The 20,773-nt window shown below is 37.6% G+C and overlaps 1 protein-coding gene across 1 annotated transcript; it reads right to left on the bottom strand.

Moving 5' to 3' along the window:
• Positions 1 to 491: 491 nt before the first annotated feature.
• FAM168B (family with sequence similarity 168 member B) lies at positions 492 to 16,775 on the bottom strand (the record flags this gene model as incomplete). Its single annotated transcript, XM_082487479.1, has 6 exons — positions 492 to 5,662; positions 6,996 to 7,125; positions 8,545 to 8,722; positions 9,673 to 9,815; positions 13,852 to 13,935; positions 16,706 to 16,775. The coding sequence occupies 5 exons, from the start codon at positions 16,773 to 16,775 to the stop codon at positions 7,013 to 7,015; spliced, it is 588 nt and encodes a 195-aa protein (XP_082343605.1). The 3' UTR covers positions 492 to 5,662; positions 6,996 to 7,012.
• Positions 16,776 to 20,773: the final 3,998 nt, after the last annotated feature.

Here is a 20,773-nt window from a genome sequence, read left to right on the forward strand (position 1 = left end):
TAGGATAATTGCCCACACCTCACACCTACTCAATTCTTTTCCTCCTGGAGAACACTCCAGACACTGATTTATAACAGCTTTCTGCTCGAGGCCTGTCACCACTGAAACAGCATCGATTTGGTTATCAAGTAAATGCTAAAGCATTGCGAAATTTTACATCTGTTCCATTTCCTTTGTTTTAAGCTATAAAATAATAAAAAACTCAAACCCCAGGAAATCCAGGAAACGCCTCAAAAGGGAATGAGGAAGGGTTGCACTATCTTTACCATACTCTCAGGCAGGGCAGCTTATTCCCCATTGGGCAGCCTTTGCTACTGCGTTTTGTTAGCCTTTAAGAAACCTTATTGAGAAAAGTCACTTAACCAATTTAAATGTTTTGCTTTGCTTTGATCAATCACCAGATTTCATCAGCTTAGAGTTTCAACATACCATACTGCTATCCACCAACAGAATCTCTTCTAAAAGGATAAGATAGTAGAAAAGAACCACAATAAGCAACACAAGTCAATCTTTATTGAAAACTGAAGTATTAATACATAACAATTCTTGTTACAATAAACGTGCTTTTAAGAATTTTAATCTGAGCTCATCTACTCATTGAATTGCATAAAAAATAAAAAAGTATGAATTTTCACAATTGAACTGGCTCAGAATGGAATCTCCACTCTTTGTGTTGATGCAATAGTTCAATGCAGGAGTGAGTGATGCCTTAAAACTTATTCTGGAAGACAACATTGACCTAAACTTAAAAAAAGTACCAATACAACTGTTCGTAAGACAGTTTTAAAAAAAGTCATAAAAAGGAAACCTGTGTCTATTTCATAACAAACATGGAAAACTATTACTGGGGCCTCTTGTACTTCCATTGCATGCACTCACTTTTTCAAATCTTAGACATGAGGGCAGCCAATAATAGCATTACAATTAAAAAAAAAAACAAAACAAAACAAAACACTAACAAATCCATTCTACTTAAAACAAGTCTGTACAGCAGCCAGCTAAAAAGCTTTCCCAGTTTGCCTGCTAAGTGCCCAAAAGTCACAACAGTTTACAAAAGTCATGTTCGCTTTCTTGATGTTGAAACTTCAGAGCCCATAAATTGTTTAAATTATTTTTAAATCACAAATGGACCCTTACTACCCGTGGAATTCAGGTGTTTCAGTGTTATATTCAACCCATACAAGAAAAGGTTTCCTTGTCCCCAGATAAGCACTGTTCCTCTTCCCTCTCTTCTGTCTACCAAACGCACCTTATTTTCTCTCAACACCTCCCAACCAGAGGTGTACGCAGCCTGCTGAAAAGTCCTCACCACTTCAGAGGAGATCTCAGAATGAACTTGATTCTTGGCGAGGCTCGATGCACAAAACTATCCTGACCTTGCCACAGTTGTTCCTGTTAATTGGCATTCTACCTCGTCAAATCTGAGGGTCACTGCAAGAAGCTTAGAGTTGATAAAATATAGGATTAGAAAGCTGACACTTATTAATGAGAACAATCCGAGTTTAAATCTTTATATCTTTTGAACAGGCGTTCACAAACACTTCGACGTGAGGATGAATGTGACCCTCTGCACAGGCTAAGGTCGGCCAGTGACACCTGCTGGAGAAGGCCGGACATGGACCGTGCCTATTTCCTACTGAGTACTGCACAAACCGCATCCTGGACAACTGCAAATTACCATTCAACCACCACAGCATCTGTCCTCCTTCCCACAAGTTCCAGCTGAAGCATTGCTATTGTTCACGTTCCTAAGATGGGAGGTTTCACATACATGGTATTTACTACTCCCTGGCATGAGTTTAAGCCAAGAGTTAAGTGGTGGTATCGGATCACTGTGCTTACCTATTCAAGCAAAAGTATGATCTAAACCCAAACGAACGGTGTATAATACTGGGGAGTGATTCCAAGTCAATTCTGACCATCACTTGCTCAGATGTGATACTGTGATACCTTAAGCGGCCTTACTACCCAAGTAGCAGTGAAGCCAGAATGCTCCGTGAAAAGTAGTCAATGTTGAGTACCCTGGTATACAACTCTGTACCATGAACTATTCTCAGACAACACTAAGACATGGTGGTACTTATGGGTGGTGGTGGTGGTCTGTTTTCAGGGTTTTTTTTCAGTGGATGAAGAAATACAAGGAAGGACTTCAACTAAAACAAAGGATTTTTTTTCCTCTACCACTGCATCTAAGCACTGAACTTGCATAGTACACTCAAAAAGAAGCTTTCTTGAATGGCATTCCTGCATGTCACAGGAGATGGTTACAACAAGCATAAGCAAGATCTAGTAGTAGGTTCTCCGTTCTCCTTCCTAGTGTTTCCTTAACCACCACGCCACTGACTAGGGCTACACGTTTTTACTGCCAATTATTAGCCATTTTCCTTTTGCTGCTGCTACATTTAAAAGACATTTTCATCAGTTGTTACTGACAATAGGGAATACCTCAGTTTTTAAAAAATACTTTATCTAAACTCAACACCTGAAATTTGAATTAAAAAAAAAAAAAAAATCTTTCTTGGACTTCTCTTTGTTATTGCTGCAACACTTATTTTCAGTTCTGGGTTTAATGTAGTACGTTTTTTTAATCATATAAAGCTGCCATAAAAGTTTTGGTTGGTTTTTTTTGTTGGTTTTTTTTTTTTTTTTAAAGAGAAGCTTGATCTGAAATGTCTCTACTGCACTAGCTCTTTTCATTTGCTGAGGAGCTCTAGTGCAAACACATACTGCGCATTTATTTATAAAGGAATTCTAAATAGGGAATGTTATATAAAAAGCAGGAGAGAATGTTTCATAGGATCCTCAGTGTGTAAACGCCTATTTAATGATGTACAGTTTCCCCCGCCGCAGTTTCATATCCATGCTTTCTACTATTTGCAACAAAATACCATTAAGATAGTTATATATACACATATTCCCCCCGTCCCCCTGCACTGTGCTTTTGGTTACTTTCCATATCAACTACTGGAGACATTGCTCCACACTCCCAGTAGATTATAATCGATCAAACCTGGAAGGTGTAGTACCTTTTAAAAAAGGTACAGTTTCCCCCTCGTGGATGAATCCCATAATGCAACTTAGAATAAAAAAGTGCTCAAGTAAGTGAGACTGCCTAAATGTTATGGAATATCACACAGAGACCAATTCCAAGATGACATTTAGGAATCTGAAGTTAGAGCAAATATATAGGAAGTTATATTCATTCCTTAACTATTTATCTATTGCAGCATTCATGAAAGTTCTCTCCTATGATTTCCAAGGCTTTAGTTTATTGGGTGATGAGACAGGAGACAGCAAAGCTTTCAGCTTGTTCTTTATAGCTTCTCCCCAATACAGCACTGTTTCATACCTCAACTCTTTGTTAAAATCATGCTAAGACAACAAAACGTCACTCTCTACTAGCTAAAACGGACAAATGGCCTGTATTAATGTTCACTGTACTCTCTGGCACACCTGACTAATCAAAGCTGCAAATCTACTACACAAATGGAATTGTTAAACAGACTTGAACAAAGCAATACAGATTCAAATAAGTTTGTCTGGGGTAATTTTCTGCTCCATATAAAAACATATGGAAATTCCTAAGCTGCAGTAAGTGCTCATGAGTAAGGTTTGAAGTAATTATTCCAACATAGTTACGTTCGAGGCATTAGAAATAAGGGGGCTGTCCACTGACAGTGATTCATGCAAAATAAACCTAAACTTTATTAAACAAAAAAAAAAAAAAGAAAAAGGAAGTACAAAATATGGAGAGTGCTTACTGTAAAAAAACAAAGTTACTGAAGGCTCTAACCACGAACGGGTTATGAAGGTACGTAAGCCTCCCACCAGGGCAGAGTACTGGAATGGCAGCATTAAATCAGCACTGATGCTACCCTGAAGTAGCTGTCAAATCTGTATAGGAGCAGAACACCCCAAAACAAAGCGAAACTAGATATACAACTTAAAAAAATTGCTTCTGAATGGAAATTAACCTACAGGAACAATACAGCCTGATATACCTCTGTGTAAACGCTTAAAAGGGAACATCATTTTATAACCATTTACTGAATAATTTATTGCAGGCAGAATGTATCCAAAAAAAAAGAAAATTGCATCTTTCTGGAATCGTAAGTCAAGCAGGTTTAAGAAAAACCTCGATTTTATGTGCAATATTCAAATTTAAAAATTTAAAATCTCCCCTGTAACAATTTTGGTATACAAATGGGTTATAAGGCTAGCCCTTTATCCCTACAGCATTTGCTTTGAGGTACTTTTTAAAAATTGAAGTTGCAAGAAAGAATATCAGAAGTGACTCATTGCAATGAAATGCTAATCTGCAGTCAGTCTTATTTTATGTGCTTCCAAGTGCAATTTAGGAAGTAAAAAAAGAAAATACTATGAAAACACATCAAGATGCTGTAACCAACAAATGGCTCCTACTTCAATTACAAGTATTTTCAAAGAAAAAAAAGAGAACAGCTATTTGAAACCTTTATATTCTGGCAGCCCTACTACAGCATATCCATAGTCCACACTGCAAGTAGCTAATAAGGAAACTGTGTTAAAATGATTTGTTCCCCTTTAACATACTCATCAGGCACACAAGCTTTCCTCAGAATAACATGCAGCTGAACTCCTCCTGTTTGTTATAGAAAGCCCTAGCATTTCTTAAGTTTCAGGAAAGTAAGCTGGATCAACTGCACATACATTTTCAACTGACTACAACATTCTTTAGGAAAAACAGCACAGATTTCATGTACTGAGAACTAAAAGAAAGTGTTTTTCTATCAGTCTGTGTGGCAGTCTCACTTTGACACTTCTTGCATCAATGAAAGATAGTACTGGATATACATCTCCCCAGGACATGCAATTCATTACGCAGGTGATGTCACCTCCTACTATTCCTAACAGCCAGTTATGCCTCAAGGAAGTTTGCTTTATTTACTGGCACACACAGCATTACCTTTGTCATTTCATTCTGATCCTTAAGAACATCTGTATTAACACTGAATCCATATAATGAAAATGAAAAGGTATGAAGTAAACTAATTGTGTGCGGGATTTCTACAGCTCGTCTGACTCATTTTCCAGTCACTCCAATTTAGTAGTTGAATTTGAAAAGAATACATCACTTAAATAAAAATATGCCCCTTTTAAACTGGCAACTCCATCAACCTGAAAAAGGCTGAAGCACTTATCTAATGTATATTATGGTATTCTATAAAGAAACTCACTTTCATGATTCTACCTTTTAAGACCCTGCATACATTACAACAGTGCATTAGTGATACAAGTTGTAAAATACTTTTCGGTTCCTTTGGATTTGCATATGATGGTTTTTGCATCAGTCACTGCAGGTAGATTGAGCAAGCTTTGTTTTTGTGTTTTAACATGCATTCAACTAGATATGGATCAGAATAAATTTATACTCCCTTTTTATCATTATAATTAGCTAAAAAATTGCAAGACAGTCCACAAAACAGGATTTGCTTTAAGACTAACTGCTGGAGTTCCAAGATGTAAGATATGCAGCACTGGAAAATCTTCAGTGATCAGGAATTAGTAGTGTTTAGCCAAGTGTTGAAAGCATTCAGAAGAAAAGTCCTGGTTGGAGGCATGAGGGCTTCAGCACCAACTTTTAAACCTCAATTTCTTGATTGCATATCTCCCATCTTCAAACCTACATTGGGGGAGGGGGGAGAAGTAGGAAATATTCTTAATTATGTGAAATACTATGAGTGTGGCAGAACATTCTAACACTGCATGCACCATATTGATATGCACACACAACAGATGTTAAGTATTACATAATGCTACCCTCACACCTATCCAGTCAACTGGAATCTATAGGCCTCTCAGTTAAGAATTCACTACATCAATTTTCTCCTGTCATATCCAGTCCAGCTTTCCGTCATCACTAGTAGTTTTGTCTTAAGTAGAAGGGGCAACATTAAGAAGGTATTTTATGCTAAATATAATTATCAGCAGTCACGAGTTTAGTCACAGCAAAACTCTCACTTTTTATACTCATGTAATATGACATTCTTGGATGTAATATTGTATGTGCAACACTTCAGATCTGCAGACTGATGCGTAGCATCACAGCAAAATGAGAAATGGTTGTTGCTTTACTAACTGAAAGGGAATACAGTCACCTGTAATCACAGAACTCTGGACCCCTAACTGCTGAAACAGGAATCCAAAGAAAGTTAAAATAAATTTAACTTTGTCACAAACTAAATGGACTAAAAGTGAAAATTTCTAGTTCAGTTGATCTGACAGAAGTCCTTATTTCAAATGAAGCTGTTCTCAATTTATGTAGAAGTGAGGATCCCAAAAACATTAGGCTTTGTCAGTTTGCCACACATTATGCCCCCAAAAATCCATCCCACCTTATAGCAGATTTCAAAATTAAACTCCTTTTCTTGTAAGCCACGATCTAAATTTTTGTCCGCAATAGAAACAGTCTTTCCATGCTGACTGCAAGAAACACAAACTGAGACCCAAAATAGAGTGAATGTATGAAATTAACTCAAGGTCGTGTATTTGTTTCAGCAGCTTGTGAGAAAGATTCACCCTCAGAGCAAGTCAAAGCACTTACCTTGCCAACATATTTAGCCAATCAAAAATAAAACGATGAAGTTACACACATCACTTCATTCACAAATCACAATACCGCTGAATTCAGCAATTACCAATGAATCCAAAATACTGAATACATTTAGTCCCTGATGTATTTTAATAAGGCTCATTCTTTCATATTAAACAATCATGAACCATAAAAATGTTTCATGGTTTCTGAAGACACAGACCACTGAAGAAGTCCCACTAGGCTTCTCTCCTTGCAGGGTACAACTACTACATAAGCAATAATTTTTGTGCATTCTTACACAATTAGAATACTGTAGAAGTACCCCAGACTGCTTACCTTCTGAAATGTCTCCCCAAAACAACCTGCAATGCTGTCATTGATAAGAAAGATTAACTGCTTTCAATCTAAATTGGTAACTTACACTGACCGCCAGGATGATCACCACTGTGGGGGCACATAACTATAGGTTGGTGTTCCTGGAGCCCGATATGTGGGCATAGTAACTGGATGAGGGGCTACTGGAGTTGGGGAATGAGTTGTCAACAAAGTACCTAGGATGAAGAGAACATTTCTTTTAGTAAGCACAAGCTCTAGTACAAAAAAATAAAGGAGGAAAAAAATTAATTTTAAAAACAATTACAGCTTGGTCATCTTCAGATTTAAAATTACCAGTATCATTTTGCATTCCAGCCTCAATCTTCCTTCAAACATTTATGCAAGAGGATCGTTTTGACATTTAGTCCAATGCACACAAAGACACTTATTACTCAAAAATAGCTCTAGCAGAAACCCTGCAACATAAGCATTATTCACTCCAAAACTTTTTCCCACAGCAGGCTTTACATGCCATAATATTTGATGGTACAGATAACTTGACTGATAAATCAGAATAAATTAGTTCTTGTTTGCATTATTCTACATAGGTTTTTACAGACTAAGGGGCTTCAGAAACAAACAGGTTGAGATAGCAGGATCTTAACAGTATTGCTCTACAGTGCTTTGTAGAAACAGTAACAAACACCGTGGATAAGCTTGCCCATGTACAGAACTCCAATGTTAGCTCGGTTTGTGACACCAAGTTCTCTAGTTTTGAGATTCCTCAAATTAAATGATAAATCTGACGATAAAAAACAGAATCTGAAAACAAGTTTGTGGCTCTTTTTTTTTTTTTTTGATTACTGAACTGAGTGTCCTTTGAGTTAACGTGGACATTTCTTCCATCCCCACTGAGTAACAAAGCATAACAGCCCCTCAGTAAACACTCACAGATGAGTCTAGATACTGGTTAAATAACATTTTCTCCAAAACACTACCACTAAATGAGTATTGTGGTAGGAGGCAGACATCCATATCCATTGCATAACGCACAGAAGACCTGCAGGCAGTGCAAGCACAAAATGTATCACAACAAAGAAGGTCAGCGATATGAGGGGTGGGTTGAGAGCGATATGAGGGGTGGGTTGAGAGCGATATGAGGGGTGGGTTGAGAGCGATATGAGGGGTGGGTTGAGAGCGATATGAGGGGTGGGTTGAGAGCGATATGAGGGGTGGGTTGAGAGCGATATGAGGGGTGGGTTGAGAGCGATATGAGGGGTGGGTTGAGAGCGATATGAGGGGTGGGTTGAGAGCGCTGCATTTTCCTCAGCCTGAAGAGGTTGCTGTTTTCAACTAGGCATAGAGAAATGTATTGCGAAGAAGTGAGACTTCTGACAACGATGAGAAGCAAAGAATGCAAGAGCAAGTGAAATTCCATACAGATATAAAGAACTATTCTACCCTAATACTAATCTCTGAAAAGAGAATGTGATATCTCCATCCTTAGAGATGGTCAAATACCACTAAACAAGTACGCCACCTCATCTAGCTGGACCCAAGTACACCTCTGGCATCGCATTTTTTAATGCGACTGTGTTCTGTCTCAACCTGAAAGGAGAGCTTCAAGAAAGCATAAGGGTTTTAAGTTCACATACCTGCTGACATTGCCATAGTAGTCCCAGCCACCATCCCCATGGTCACACCGTTCCCTCTTGGTGGCGGAATCGGAGCAGGATACATAGTTGCTGGCATGCCGTTAGGCTGCACAACTGTGGTGTGGTGAATTACGTGGGGTGGTGCTGCATATAAAGGCTGTGTGTAATAAGTGCCTTGCTGTTAGAGAATAAAAGTAAATTAAGTAATTACAGTATATCTGGTGGGGAAGATAAATGATGTCTTCTTTCATGAACGTATCATAAAATAAAAGCATTATTCTAAAGACGCAATGTATTTACAGAGCAGAAGCCAAGACACTTGTTTCAATTATTCCAATTGCATTTCATTGGTGAACTTTTTAACATCTAGCCTCCTTTTAAGGCACTTAAGATAACATTCAAAAGCGGTGACCTTTATAGAACTCCAATGTTGACTGCACATTCAGCAAGGGGTCTGTCGTCATTCATTCCCTTCATTTGATATCTTTTCATATATTAATCTATGCCAGAACTTCTCCAATTCTTTCACAGCTTTTTATTCAGCTGCTTTTAGTCAAAGAACCTAAGGCGTTTGAGACATCTAAGCACACTAAGCAGATTAGATAAACCTTGTTACGTACTTACTAATTTTTTTCAACTACTGCGTACATGCCAGGCAAGTTTCCTCTATGCAAAAAGAGGGTCAACTTTTCCCCAAAATATCATTTTTACTGAAGTGGCTTAATTCTATGCTTTCTAACAGTTTTCAACAATTTGCCCAGTATGAGACTTGGTAACTCAGTGAATCACAATAGAGGCTTCCTAAAAAAAAAAAAATTAATGCGAGTTTATGACAATTTGTGACAAAATGAAATCAGGATGCAGTAGTTACAGCATCCAGCATGCCTTTTTAAAACTAGTGAATCTAGTGTCTCTTCAAAGACTAAACACATTATGACTAAGTGCAGAGTAGCTGTCATGCGAGAAAGAATGTAGAAGTGCACTCTGAAAATTACTGTATTAAGAATTCTTACTGGAGTCAGCTAAAAATTCTCTCCATCCATGAAGAAATAAATGTGATATAAAGTTAAGAGTTCAAGCAGATATTACAAAATAAAGAAACACAGTTTTTTGGGTTTGTTCATTTACCTGTGCATATGGATTCTGCTGTGGATAGGCACTTCGAACTGGGTACACAGCAGTCTGATAGGGATTCGGTGACGAAGAATATGGTGGCACCGCACCACTAGTGGGTGAACAAGATACTTTATAAGGGGTGCCTGGTGTGTAACCTGAAACAAAGGTAAGTCGGCATTAAAGACATGGAAAACAAGTGTCAGTCAGAGGTAACAATTTTCTTAATTTCCAAATTCTTTAATCTTCATGTGAGTACCTAGTAGGCCAGTCACAGTATCTAAGCACAAGTTCTATCCTTTACATAATATTGATAACCGTCTGAAAAGTATTCTTGATTGTGCAAAAATGCAGTTAACTTTTCATGCTTAGTTGACACAATTTGCTTTTCAAATATATGGACATGGGATAAAAAAGTTTGGGATTTTTGTAGTAATACCATTAAATACTTGGATTTTGCATATTAGGCAGCATTCCTACATAGGAGGATGTGACACATTACTATCGGCCCAGTTCTCAACACACCCTAAACTGTACTGGCAAAACATAGTAACTGTTAACTAACTTGCCATTACCTTCTGTAGAAGATGATACAACACAAGTATAACAAATTCAAAAGTCAGAATCATGTAAAGAGCTCAAAATGGCTTTTCAGAGAACAGAAACACAACCTGCAACCTCTACTTCAACCTACATTTATTCATATTTGTTTTCTGGCATTTTCTGAACTGGCTAAAATAAATATGAATGGCCATACCTTTGAAAGACAAGCACTGTAGAGTTCATTGCAAGTGCAAATTAGACTTCGAAGTCACTTTAGTATCTTCAAATCTCCTTTTTGTTTATTACATACATAGATGTACCCTTAATCATCACTTCAGAATTATTTTTATACATTACAATAAGACTCCAGGTGCCATCAGAAAGAAGTTTTGCATTCCTGTTAGAAGACCCCTAAAATCAGTCTGCCTTGAAAATGGTGGGAAATGCTCAATTTTTACAGAGATAAGTAGATGCTTGCTCAGACCCTGCATAAAGACAGTTCTTCAGTAATTTCTCCAACCCTCATCAGACAAGGTCTCAGAATAACAGAACAAGGGCTTGATGAGGCATGGAGGAGATCTATGAAAAGCACCATTGCTGCTGCACGCTACACTCCCACAATTATACGACAGCTTAATGGTCAAAGTGGGAATACAAACACCTTAGCAGCAGCAACCACCAGTAATGACATTTAGGGTAGTAAAAAACAGGCATGACCTACTCTGGAGAAAGCATCAAGGCCCTAGCCTGTGCTATGCTGAAAAGATGTTGGGTCTTATGCAGGCCCACCACAGTAGGAGGTGCAACACCCACAGATACAATTTCTATTTAGTTAGAATTGTACAGGCTAGTGCTGCAGCAACATAAGGAAGAAAAAACACTTGGTAATTATATTAAAAATGAGACTACCAGAATAGAGATTAGGTTGACTTTAAAAACTGTCTAGAATGTGCTGACTTCGATACAGAGAACAGATCTGAAACCATATAGCAGAGAGAACACTGACATTTGTGTTGTGAAAAATCAGTCTGTGCAGACAGCATGATGACAGACGAGCTTCATTCTTTTTGCAGAAGTCTGAGTTTCTGTCCAATTTCAAGCCACCCTTCAAACTTAAACTTGTTAACAGAGAAATAGGTTTACTTGTTTGGTTGGTTTTTTTTTTTTTTTAAATAGACTTTAATCACCTTTAGAGACACTAAAGAAAGCTACCACAGCACTTACTCTGAACTCTTGTGTTTAGAGATCCTAATTATTTGATGAATAGAGCACACTGAGGAAGTAACTTCTACTTCTACTACAGAGAGCTATTTGTGTTGAAAAACTCTGCTACAGAATACTGAACATGAAGCATCACGACTGAACTACAACTATGTCCTCAGTCAAGCCCACTCTCATTCTAGAAATCCACTGATACAGCTGCACAGGCAATTTAGTTTTCATTCTTGCAAAGTGGTACATCTGTACAAAAGGTATTCTGCCTTCCCATTTAATTTCTTTTTCTCTCTTACAGGGAGCAAAGACCTTAAAAGTAAACCACATGGTTATTCAAAAGCACAGAAATTTAAGATCCCTGTAAAAAGGTACCCTTTCTCAACAGCGGTGGCATGGCACATTCAAATACTGGTGCGCAATGTGAATTTACAAAAGCTTTGATTGTAAAACCAAGCAGTTGCATCAGAAAAGTTAATACAAAAAATAAACCCCAGCTGTTAGGACAAAGTACTTCAAGTTGTTATCTGCCCGAATCAGAAGACCTGGACATTTTGAACTTTAATTCACAGCTTAAAGAGTAGCTAAAAGTTAAAGCTATTCTTAGTTCTGAAATAAAAGCTTATAAAGACTCTAATAGTACTAGCTTTAAAAAAAATTAAGGACATTTGAAGAGGGTATACGACTTCTATATGTCTTTATTTCTTTTCACGCAAAAGGAAAAAGTTTCTTACGTCAGTCTTGTGATTTGATAAATTGATTACATGCAGCTTAGTTCATCTTCCTGCAGTAGGATTTGCAAACTGCAACCAGTAATAAGACTGGAACTACCTTTCAGTTATCTGGATCCAAGAATCAAAAACTACAGCTACTCCTCAGCACAGCTGCAGGAACCCTGATATATACAACACAGTATAGAAGGCAGAGACACTTCACTAAGGTAATCTCAACTGTGAAACTGAAGGGCCTATCAGTAAGTAATACAAGCTGATACTAAAAGTCCACATAGAGTTTTGATTCCCATGTAAGAGTTATACCCTGATGGGAACTTCTCTCCCTTGAACATCACTCTTAAAAACGTTCTTAAGAAATCCAGTGCAAATGCAAGCTGGTAGCCCTAGATATGATACTTGCACAGAGGCAATACCCTATCCAAAGGATAATTTTCTTTTTTTTTTTTTTAATTACCAGAACTTATAACATCCATTCATTTCCCTACCTTAAATTCAAGACTGAAGACAAGCCAAAAATCAGTTCTGCACTCACTATGCCTCTAAGAAGCAAACTGAACAGAGACACAGGTTGTGCCAACTAGAACACTCCACAGTTCCAAGGAGAGCTATACAGCTACATACTTATAACACATTCAACAGGCAAACATTTTAGACAACTTACTCTCTCTTGCCTCAGTTACTGCTACCACATCTTTTTAAGAGTCTCCTGGTAGTTAACGAAATGCCATACATTACAAACATTGAACTTCAATACTGCTAAGCAGGCTGCCCACACCGTAAGCTTCCCAGTTTCAAGCAGCACCCTTTCCTACCCCCATAAGTTACACAAGGGCACTCAGGGACAAATTTGGTTGTGCCGCATGTATCTCTGAAAAACTGGCATAATACGTGCAAGTGAGAGAGCTCCTGAAGATGGCCCAGATCTACGTAAGGAATTCCTTAGTATGCAAAATAACCACAGGGAGAATACTGTTTTATCAGATGTATGTTCCTGGTTTAAGTGGAAATTAAGTGATACCAGTTTCTGCTTTGTTTCAAGCATTAGCACATCAAAACCATCTTCTATTACTGAAAGCAGAACTACATGAAAACAATTTAGGCGAGTGATTTGGTTTCTTGAGTCTGTTTTTCCATCTCCCTTTTCCTAGGCTCACCACATTCCCTTTCTCTTAGATGACAAGCATTCAAGTGCAGCTACCCAAATCCTCTCACAGTACCCACTATGGAAAAAACATTTTTAGCCAGCAACCAGGCTTCCCAGACAATTAGTTTGTGCAAGACAATTTTAAGGGCAGAACGAAGGGAGCAAGCTGAACTTAAAAAAATATGATTTAAGAAAAGGATGAAAAGAAAGAATTCTGAAGACAGCAGAAGAAGACACAGAAGTCTGGCAAAAACTCATAGGATGCAAAGCAAGCAGAATCACCAAGGAAGCAATGAAGGGAAAAGCAATACAATCCTCTAGTATCAGCTGGAAACGTAGAAACAACAGCTAAAAAAGTCAGCTTTTCCCTTCTCTGAAAGTGAAAGCAGTATGACTTAAGAGAAGATTATACTCATTTTGATTTATCAGTCATGTTCAAAGTAATGTAAAACTTATCCCACAGTGTAAGCGTTATTGTAAGCCCCTTCAGCTTTTCCTCATTCTTGGTTCTAACAGCGTCCAAACTTCAGGTTACTGCTTTGATATACCTATTACACATACCTGTTTGGAAGGTAGGATTTGCTCCAGGATACATATTAGGGGAATAGGCAGGAGCAGCCGCTGCATAGCCCATTGGGAAGCCAGCTAAAAGAAAGAATATGTCAAAGTTATTTCCTAGACTGATTGCACAGTCCAACCAGACTTTACTCTCTAAGATTCTTGCTGCACATCTTTTAACTGAAATAAGCTAAAAGATAGCCTTCAATCACACCTCTTCAACTAAAACATTGGGCTCCTCTTTCCCAAGCCACCTGATGCTGAACACTAGATGAAGGGAACAGCTAAGGAATCACAAGTGCCATTCTCCCTTACATTCCCTGCTTCAGCAAATCTCGAAGTTGGCCAAGTAACTCTTTAGTTAGTTGGACAACAAAGTTTTATGCAACTATTCAAACTTCAAACACACACACCCCCTTCCCCCCACCCGCCCAGTTTTAAGACCTGATGTACATAAAATATTTATCTGAAGAAAAGGGACTTTTTCACAGAAATAAATTCTAGAAGTCAGGAGTAACTCTGACACTCCAGACCAGAGATATCCTAAGTAGAGAGCGCAAAGCAACCTTACACAGTCCAAAACGCTCATTGCGTTTGACACAGATTTGTTATTACACTCAGGTATCAAAGAAGCTCACCAGTTTCAGGCACGCACTATGACAGTTAACAGTAACAAGTGATTCACTGTGGTATCCGCAAAATGATAGGTAAACACTTCTACACCAGAATACAAGAACCACTATGGCTGAACTAACATTGCAATACACTAGACTCCAACATAAGGCAAAAAACAGCATTAGCAAAACCTACAGTTACTTGAAAGGTACAAAGTTTGTTTAGATTGTAACAAGCAAAATTTCTGAATTAGTCATAGCTTTTAATTTTTCCAGGAACTTATTTACAATATTCCAAACTGTAAAACTGAGTAACGTCTGTATTTACAGACAGAGGTACTACCATATTTTGTTATCAACATATAAAGATTTCAACTTCTCCAGGTAAAAGGGAATTACTATTTGCATCTTCACTGTCAGGCTTAAAACTGCTAGTTTTAAACTGCTATTTAAATTTGAAGGGTTTCTATTTCACTATAAACCCCAGAGTCATTAGCAATTACTCCTAATAATAAAAATTCCTCAGCTCAGGACTATATATGTTAACCTTGTTTTGTAAAGCACTCTGTAAATATATCAGGTGACATATACTTGGCACTACTATTAGGTAGTCAGCATGGATAAGACTAAGAAAAGCATTAGGCTTAAAAATCAAAGGTAAAAATAACTTATCCAATTCATAATAACTTTTCAGAGTGTAAATAGCTCTTAAGTTTTCAAATTCACAAGCTGATAGAGAAAAGCTTTAGCACAGCTTTACACCTTACTCAAACCAAATACACATCTGCAACATCATTTATGTTGTATATTTTCAGTCCTCTCTTCTTTCTTCACAGGTTTACCTCCACAGTAGAGCACTCTAAGCTGCTCAAGAAACAAGTTGTGAAAAATATAACTGCAACACGCAGCAGTTTTAACTTCTACACAGAACTTTCATCCATGTGAGAACATTTGGATATTGATTCCTTGTTACTGTAAACCCATCCAAAACCTCAAATAGGTGTAGTATAATATAAACAGCTATTAAATATGCAACAGCTTTAGAAACACAATGCCTTTAAATAATACATTCCACCTAGCGATATATTCATTACTTTCTGTTACCATGTAACCTATGTAAATTCAATGATTCTGCATGAAGAATCTGTAGCTTTTAAATTAGGAGGGGCAAATAAGGGAGACTTAGTCATGCAACACTTCTTTAAAAAAAATCCTAAAATGCAAGTCTACTTTTTGTTTTAGAGAACGTGTTTTGCATTCATCCCACAATCTTTAAGCCTGAACCAGGCAGCTCAGCAAAGTATCTGTACCAGGTAACACTGTCAGCCTCATTGACTAAGCTGAATTTAAGGGTCACAGTTGCACAAACTGACTGACTGCTGTAAAGGAGAATTGAGTGATCAAGTTGTGGCATGACAACCAAGGCACTTCTATAACAATTCTACTTTAATTCCATATATTTTAGTTATGTTAATTTACAACCAAGTGAAGACTGGCAAATATACAGTACTTACAGAATTCAATATGTAGCCTAATATGTATAACACAAGAATAAAAGATTAGAAGTTGTAATGTTGTTTAAACTGCTATTTATGAATCTACAATAGTGTATTTTCCTAAGTGAATCAAGATATCACTTAGATTAGTATAAACAAGAGCTTCAATGCAATGTGTAAATGGTTATGAGTACAAATGAAAACTCTGGTTAATATAAATCTGTTTAGAAAATGAATAGACATCAGAAATGAAGCCTGCTCACACACACAGTAGGCGATGGGGGGGGGGGGGGGGGGGAACCTGGTGAGAAACTCAAAGCCAAATGAGAAGCAGAGAAAGCAAGAAATACATTTAATTTCTGTTTTAAAAACATTTTGGCCATGTTCTTGGTATCATGTTTGATGCTATGCTTCAGGCAGTCATAAAACTGATAGCATGAACAAGAATTAGAGGATAGAAAGGTTAACAGCACCAGTCAAGTAGCAGCAGAAATAGACTGACTCCTCTGCTTGCAGGGCGTAATTATTAGAGCTCCTAAAATAAGCTGCTTTGGAAGAGATACTGAAGTTAGAAATAAAACAGAACAGCTAACATGAGTCTTGAAATGTCACTTTTTAAATTTAAAAAACCCCACCCAAATCCCAAAACAGATTATCATACATGAAGCCCTTCGTAAGTGACTATTCCTTCTTGATTACAAAGACCAGTGTAACTGAAACTCATTAAAAAAAAAAAAAATTACTTACCTGGATAACCAATTCCTTTGGCATTTGCATAGGGAACCCCAGAAGATCCAGGGCTATACACAGGATTCATGGTTTCAGTAACTGAATCGGGAGGAAAAAAAAAGAAAAAATATTTACCCAAGTATACGGAAAGCTTTAGGGAAATTAAAATGGAACTGGAAAGGGGAAAAAGTGACAGAAGAAAATGCAGCAATTCCACTACTCATCAACATTAAAACTGTAGCTACAAGCAAGAGAGTCACTGCAGAAGTAAGTTTCAAAGCATCACAACAGTCACTCAGCTACAGAATGCAGAATGTCTCAGGACTGAAATATTCCCTGTTGCAAAGCACGCCTTCAAAATAGTTCCATCCCTAAGAGCTTCTCCATGGCAAGTAAATCCATAACCCACTGCAGATGTTCACGTGTGTTGGACTTCTTCCCCCATGTCATCTATCATCTACCAATCACTTATCACCTACCTACTATCTATCAATCTTGGTTTCTTCTCACTTCTTCCTTGAAGCATCTAGCCAAGAGATGCAAATACTTACAGTCTATTATTACTGGCATTTCAAACCTGGGATTCCAGTCCTTTACCAGCACTAAGTTCATCCACCATCAATATCCCAAGTATTGCAGAAGTAAGTGGTAGAAGACTTTCTGTATTAGACAGCTAGCTCACATTTATTTATTTGTTTACTTGCTGCTAAATTCTTCAGAGCCTATGACAAGCCGACAGTTGGGTCCAGTCATTTCTCAACAATGTACTCACACACTAAAAAGGCACCTATAGCTAGTATCACTGGTAGGAACAAAACCAAATCCCCAGTTTTAAAAAGGATCGTGTACACAAACACCAAGGAAAACAAAATGACATTGAAGATGCTTCTCAAATTTTTCTAGTACGCCTATGTATTAGGAATATGTCACTGCTGCAAAACACACAAGCAAGCCCACCACGTGCCTCTTACAAGAGTACTGTTTGCAACTTCCTTTCTAATATTTTAGAAAAAAAAAATCCTGTATTTTAACCCCAGTATCTTCAATCATCTGATTTTCTGCATATTTACACATTTACAATTTCTTTTCCTGCAAGTGCCTATTTATTCACTACAAATAGCCTCCAACAGCAAGACAGGAGGGCGCACTATGAAACCAGACTTTCTTATTAACTCATAATATCTGATACTGGACTCAGTTCCTCTTCTACATCTTGAGACGCTGCCTTAAACAGTGTGTTGAGCAGTTTAACACAGTTTAACAGAATTTTGTAAAGAGAGTTTATGAAGCAAGAAAGAGTGATAATGACGTATGCACTACTTTAGTTACAGAATACATTATGTAAGGAATCCGAGCTAAGTTTATCAGTATAGCTGCACTGATAAACCTATGTTAAGTGACTGTATAAAGTGTAGTTTGCTTTTTAAAGCAACACTAAAGTAAGGTCTGCGCCAAGAGTTTTAGCAGCACCTAGTACACAATAGAAGTAAAAGAAACATTTGTGCAAAATGAGGAAATCAGAAAATAAATGCTGCAGAAAGTCTATCATCAGGTTCACAAAACACTCAAACTTAATGTAAGTTACAAGATTCACCAGTTTCTTGTACCTTCCCACCCACACTTAGCAATAATACTATCTTAAATAGAATCTTTTATTTTTTCCAGCTTCATACTTGATTACATATCAAGACAGCAGAATCCAGTAAGAATTAGTTGAAAAAAAAAAAAAAACAAAAACAAAAACAAAACAACAAACTAAGCAATCTGCCATTTACATTGCTTAGTATGAAGAAAGTTCCCCAGAGCATCATGTTTTAATCACATGACCAACATCAAAAATGCAGTTTGACACAAATCTCTTTGGAAATGTTCTGTAACAAACTAGTTGTCTTCAAGTACAAAGCATTATTTTCCACTGAAGCCCTGTGGAGTTTTAATAGCATTAACTCTGCTGTGCCAGAACCAAACAGGCATATTTTGCTGGACTGATATTTTACTGTAACAAGACTGTTAATTTTCACCCCATACTTTCTCCTGTGCACCCTCCTTTCTAAATAAAGACTATCATTTACTTGAACATTTTCAATCTCTTCAGTTTTCAGTCAGTATCTATCTCCCTGCATTTCCTTATCCACTCCTCTTTCAATGATGATTTTGTCACACTGTCTCGAAACTGACAAAACCCCTAAGAGGTTCAAGCTTCACTTCAGTATCAGCATTTCCGAGTTGACGGGTAAAAGTCTTAAGGGAGGTGGATATACCCTTCCACTCAAATATGAACAGCACTCTCCCACACCCTCATATCCCTACAAATACGCTGCTCCTCTTTGCAGTCTCTACAGCAATCAGGAGGAAAGACGACCCCCTAACCCTCTCACCATTCTGAACAGCAATGAGAAGAAAAAGAGGACTAGAAAACCAGCAAGAGCATTCTGTGACTATCTGGGTAAAATACATTGAAAACCCCCACCAATTATTAGAAATAGTAGTAGTCAATGACTGCAGAAGAACACAAGGACATACATTCTGGGGGATGACTTAAACAGAAGCCATACAAAGCTGAAAAGTTACAGAAAATGAATAGAAAAGGTCAGACAACTCAGACTTGATCTCAAAGGAAGTGCAGATTAAGAGAAAGGAATTCCACTTAAGTAAGGGGAAAAAAAAACTACGGCACTGGGAGCCTGCAAGCTGCCTCTTACTGGAAACAATGTCAACTTCCATTTCAAATGCATCCATACTTCAAAATTCGTGTGGGTATACACACACACATTAATTCAACTTTGGTTAAACAGGTATGTACTTTCACCACTTCTGCTTTCACACTCTAGCTTTCACCACTGAAATGCAAGTACAGATCCACCAGCCTACAGAAAGCACTTACAGTTTTGTCTGCATTACAAAAACTTCAGATCACTTTAATTAAAAATAATTATTTTCAGGCCTTCTCTGAAGGACCCAACATGTGTAAGTATAATTATACAGTATTACCCAGTGGTTGCAATCATCCCACTCTTACCATAATTTTACTTGGAAGGGCATCTGTTATATTGAAATATGGAACCTTGCAGTCCACTTCCCTGTAATGCTCGGAGTCCACATCAAACGCTAGGGAAGCTAGTATAAAGCAAACCCGAAGAATCATGGCTTTCAACCTTTTTGTTGGCATCCCCTCCAAAGCATTCTCATGTTAATGTACATGTAAATAAGTGTCTACCGAGCATCATCTGTATATAAATTTCACAGAGTCAACTGTATATAAATTACAGCCAACTAATTCTTTCAGCTGAAATGAAGGTAATCAGACTTATTAAAGATGCTCTGATTAAAGACTATGCTAGCATGCTTAGGAAGTGTAAATGCTTCACCTTCCATTCTTGCCAAAGCCAAACAATCAAACCCAGTTTTCATCAAGCCTGTTAAATCTCATCTTGGGACAGATACCAGGACAATCATCCTCCTCTTAAATCCACGTTTCAGGAAGCTGAGCACAAAGGCCAACTGCTGCTAATGCTGAAGAGCTAGCACTTTGAATCAGATACGCTTTTGCACATCACTTTTCCTGCTACACTCAAAATGAGCATGTTTCTAGGAAATGCTGCTTTTAAAAATCATTTTACAGAGATACATGCAAAAAACCACAGATCAATGCAAATACTGTAAAACAAACTGCACACTCTTTTGTAACAGATATTTTCTTGCTATTTATTTTCAGAGTTGTGCAGAAACACTATCAGAACAAGATCTACTGAATGCCACTTTGTGCTCATTTTATGACAATTCTATCACAAGAGCTGGGGAAGAATGTCTCTTAAACACGTACCTTGCCTAAAGCACACTATTGTGGTCCACTAATGTTTTTGTACTTGGAACTTAAGCAGATTCACATTAAGTCGTTACAGCATTTAACATTGATACATCCTGGAATACTTTTAGAATGCTGTTCGCCATGAAACTGTACAAATGACCCAGTTTCCACTTACATACAATACTAGAGCAATGTTAATTACCATCTCAGTAACGTTCTACATTTTACCCATTGGATTTCCAGTCAAAGCTTAACAGAAGTAAAATGCAATTCCTAAA

This window comes from Vanellus vanellus (genome assembly GCF_965231255.1).
Source record: "Vanellus vanellus genome assembly, chromosome: 8".
NCBI lineage: Eukaryota > Metazoa > Chordata > Aves > Charadriiformes > Charadriidae > Vanellus > Vanellus vanellus.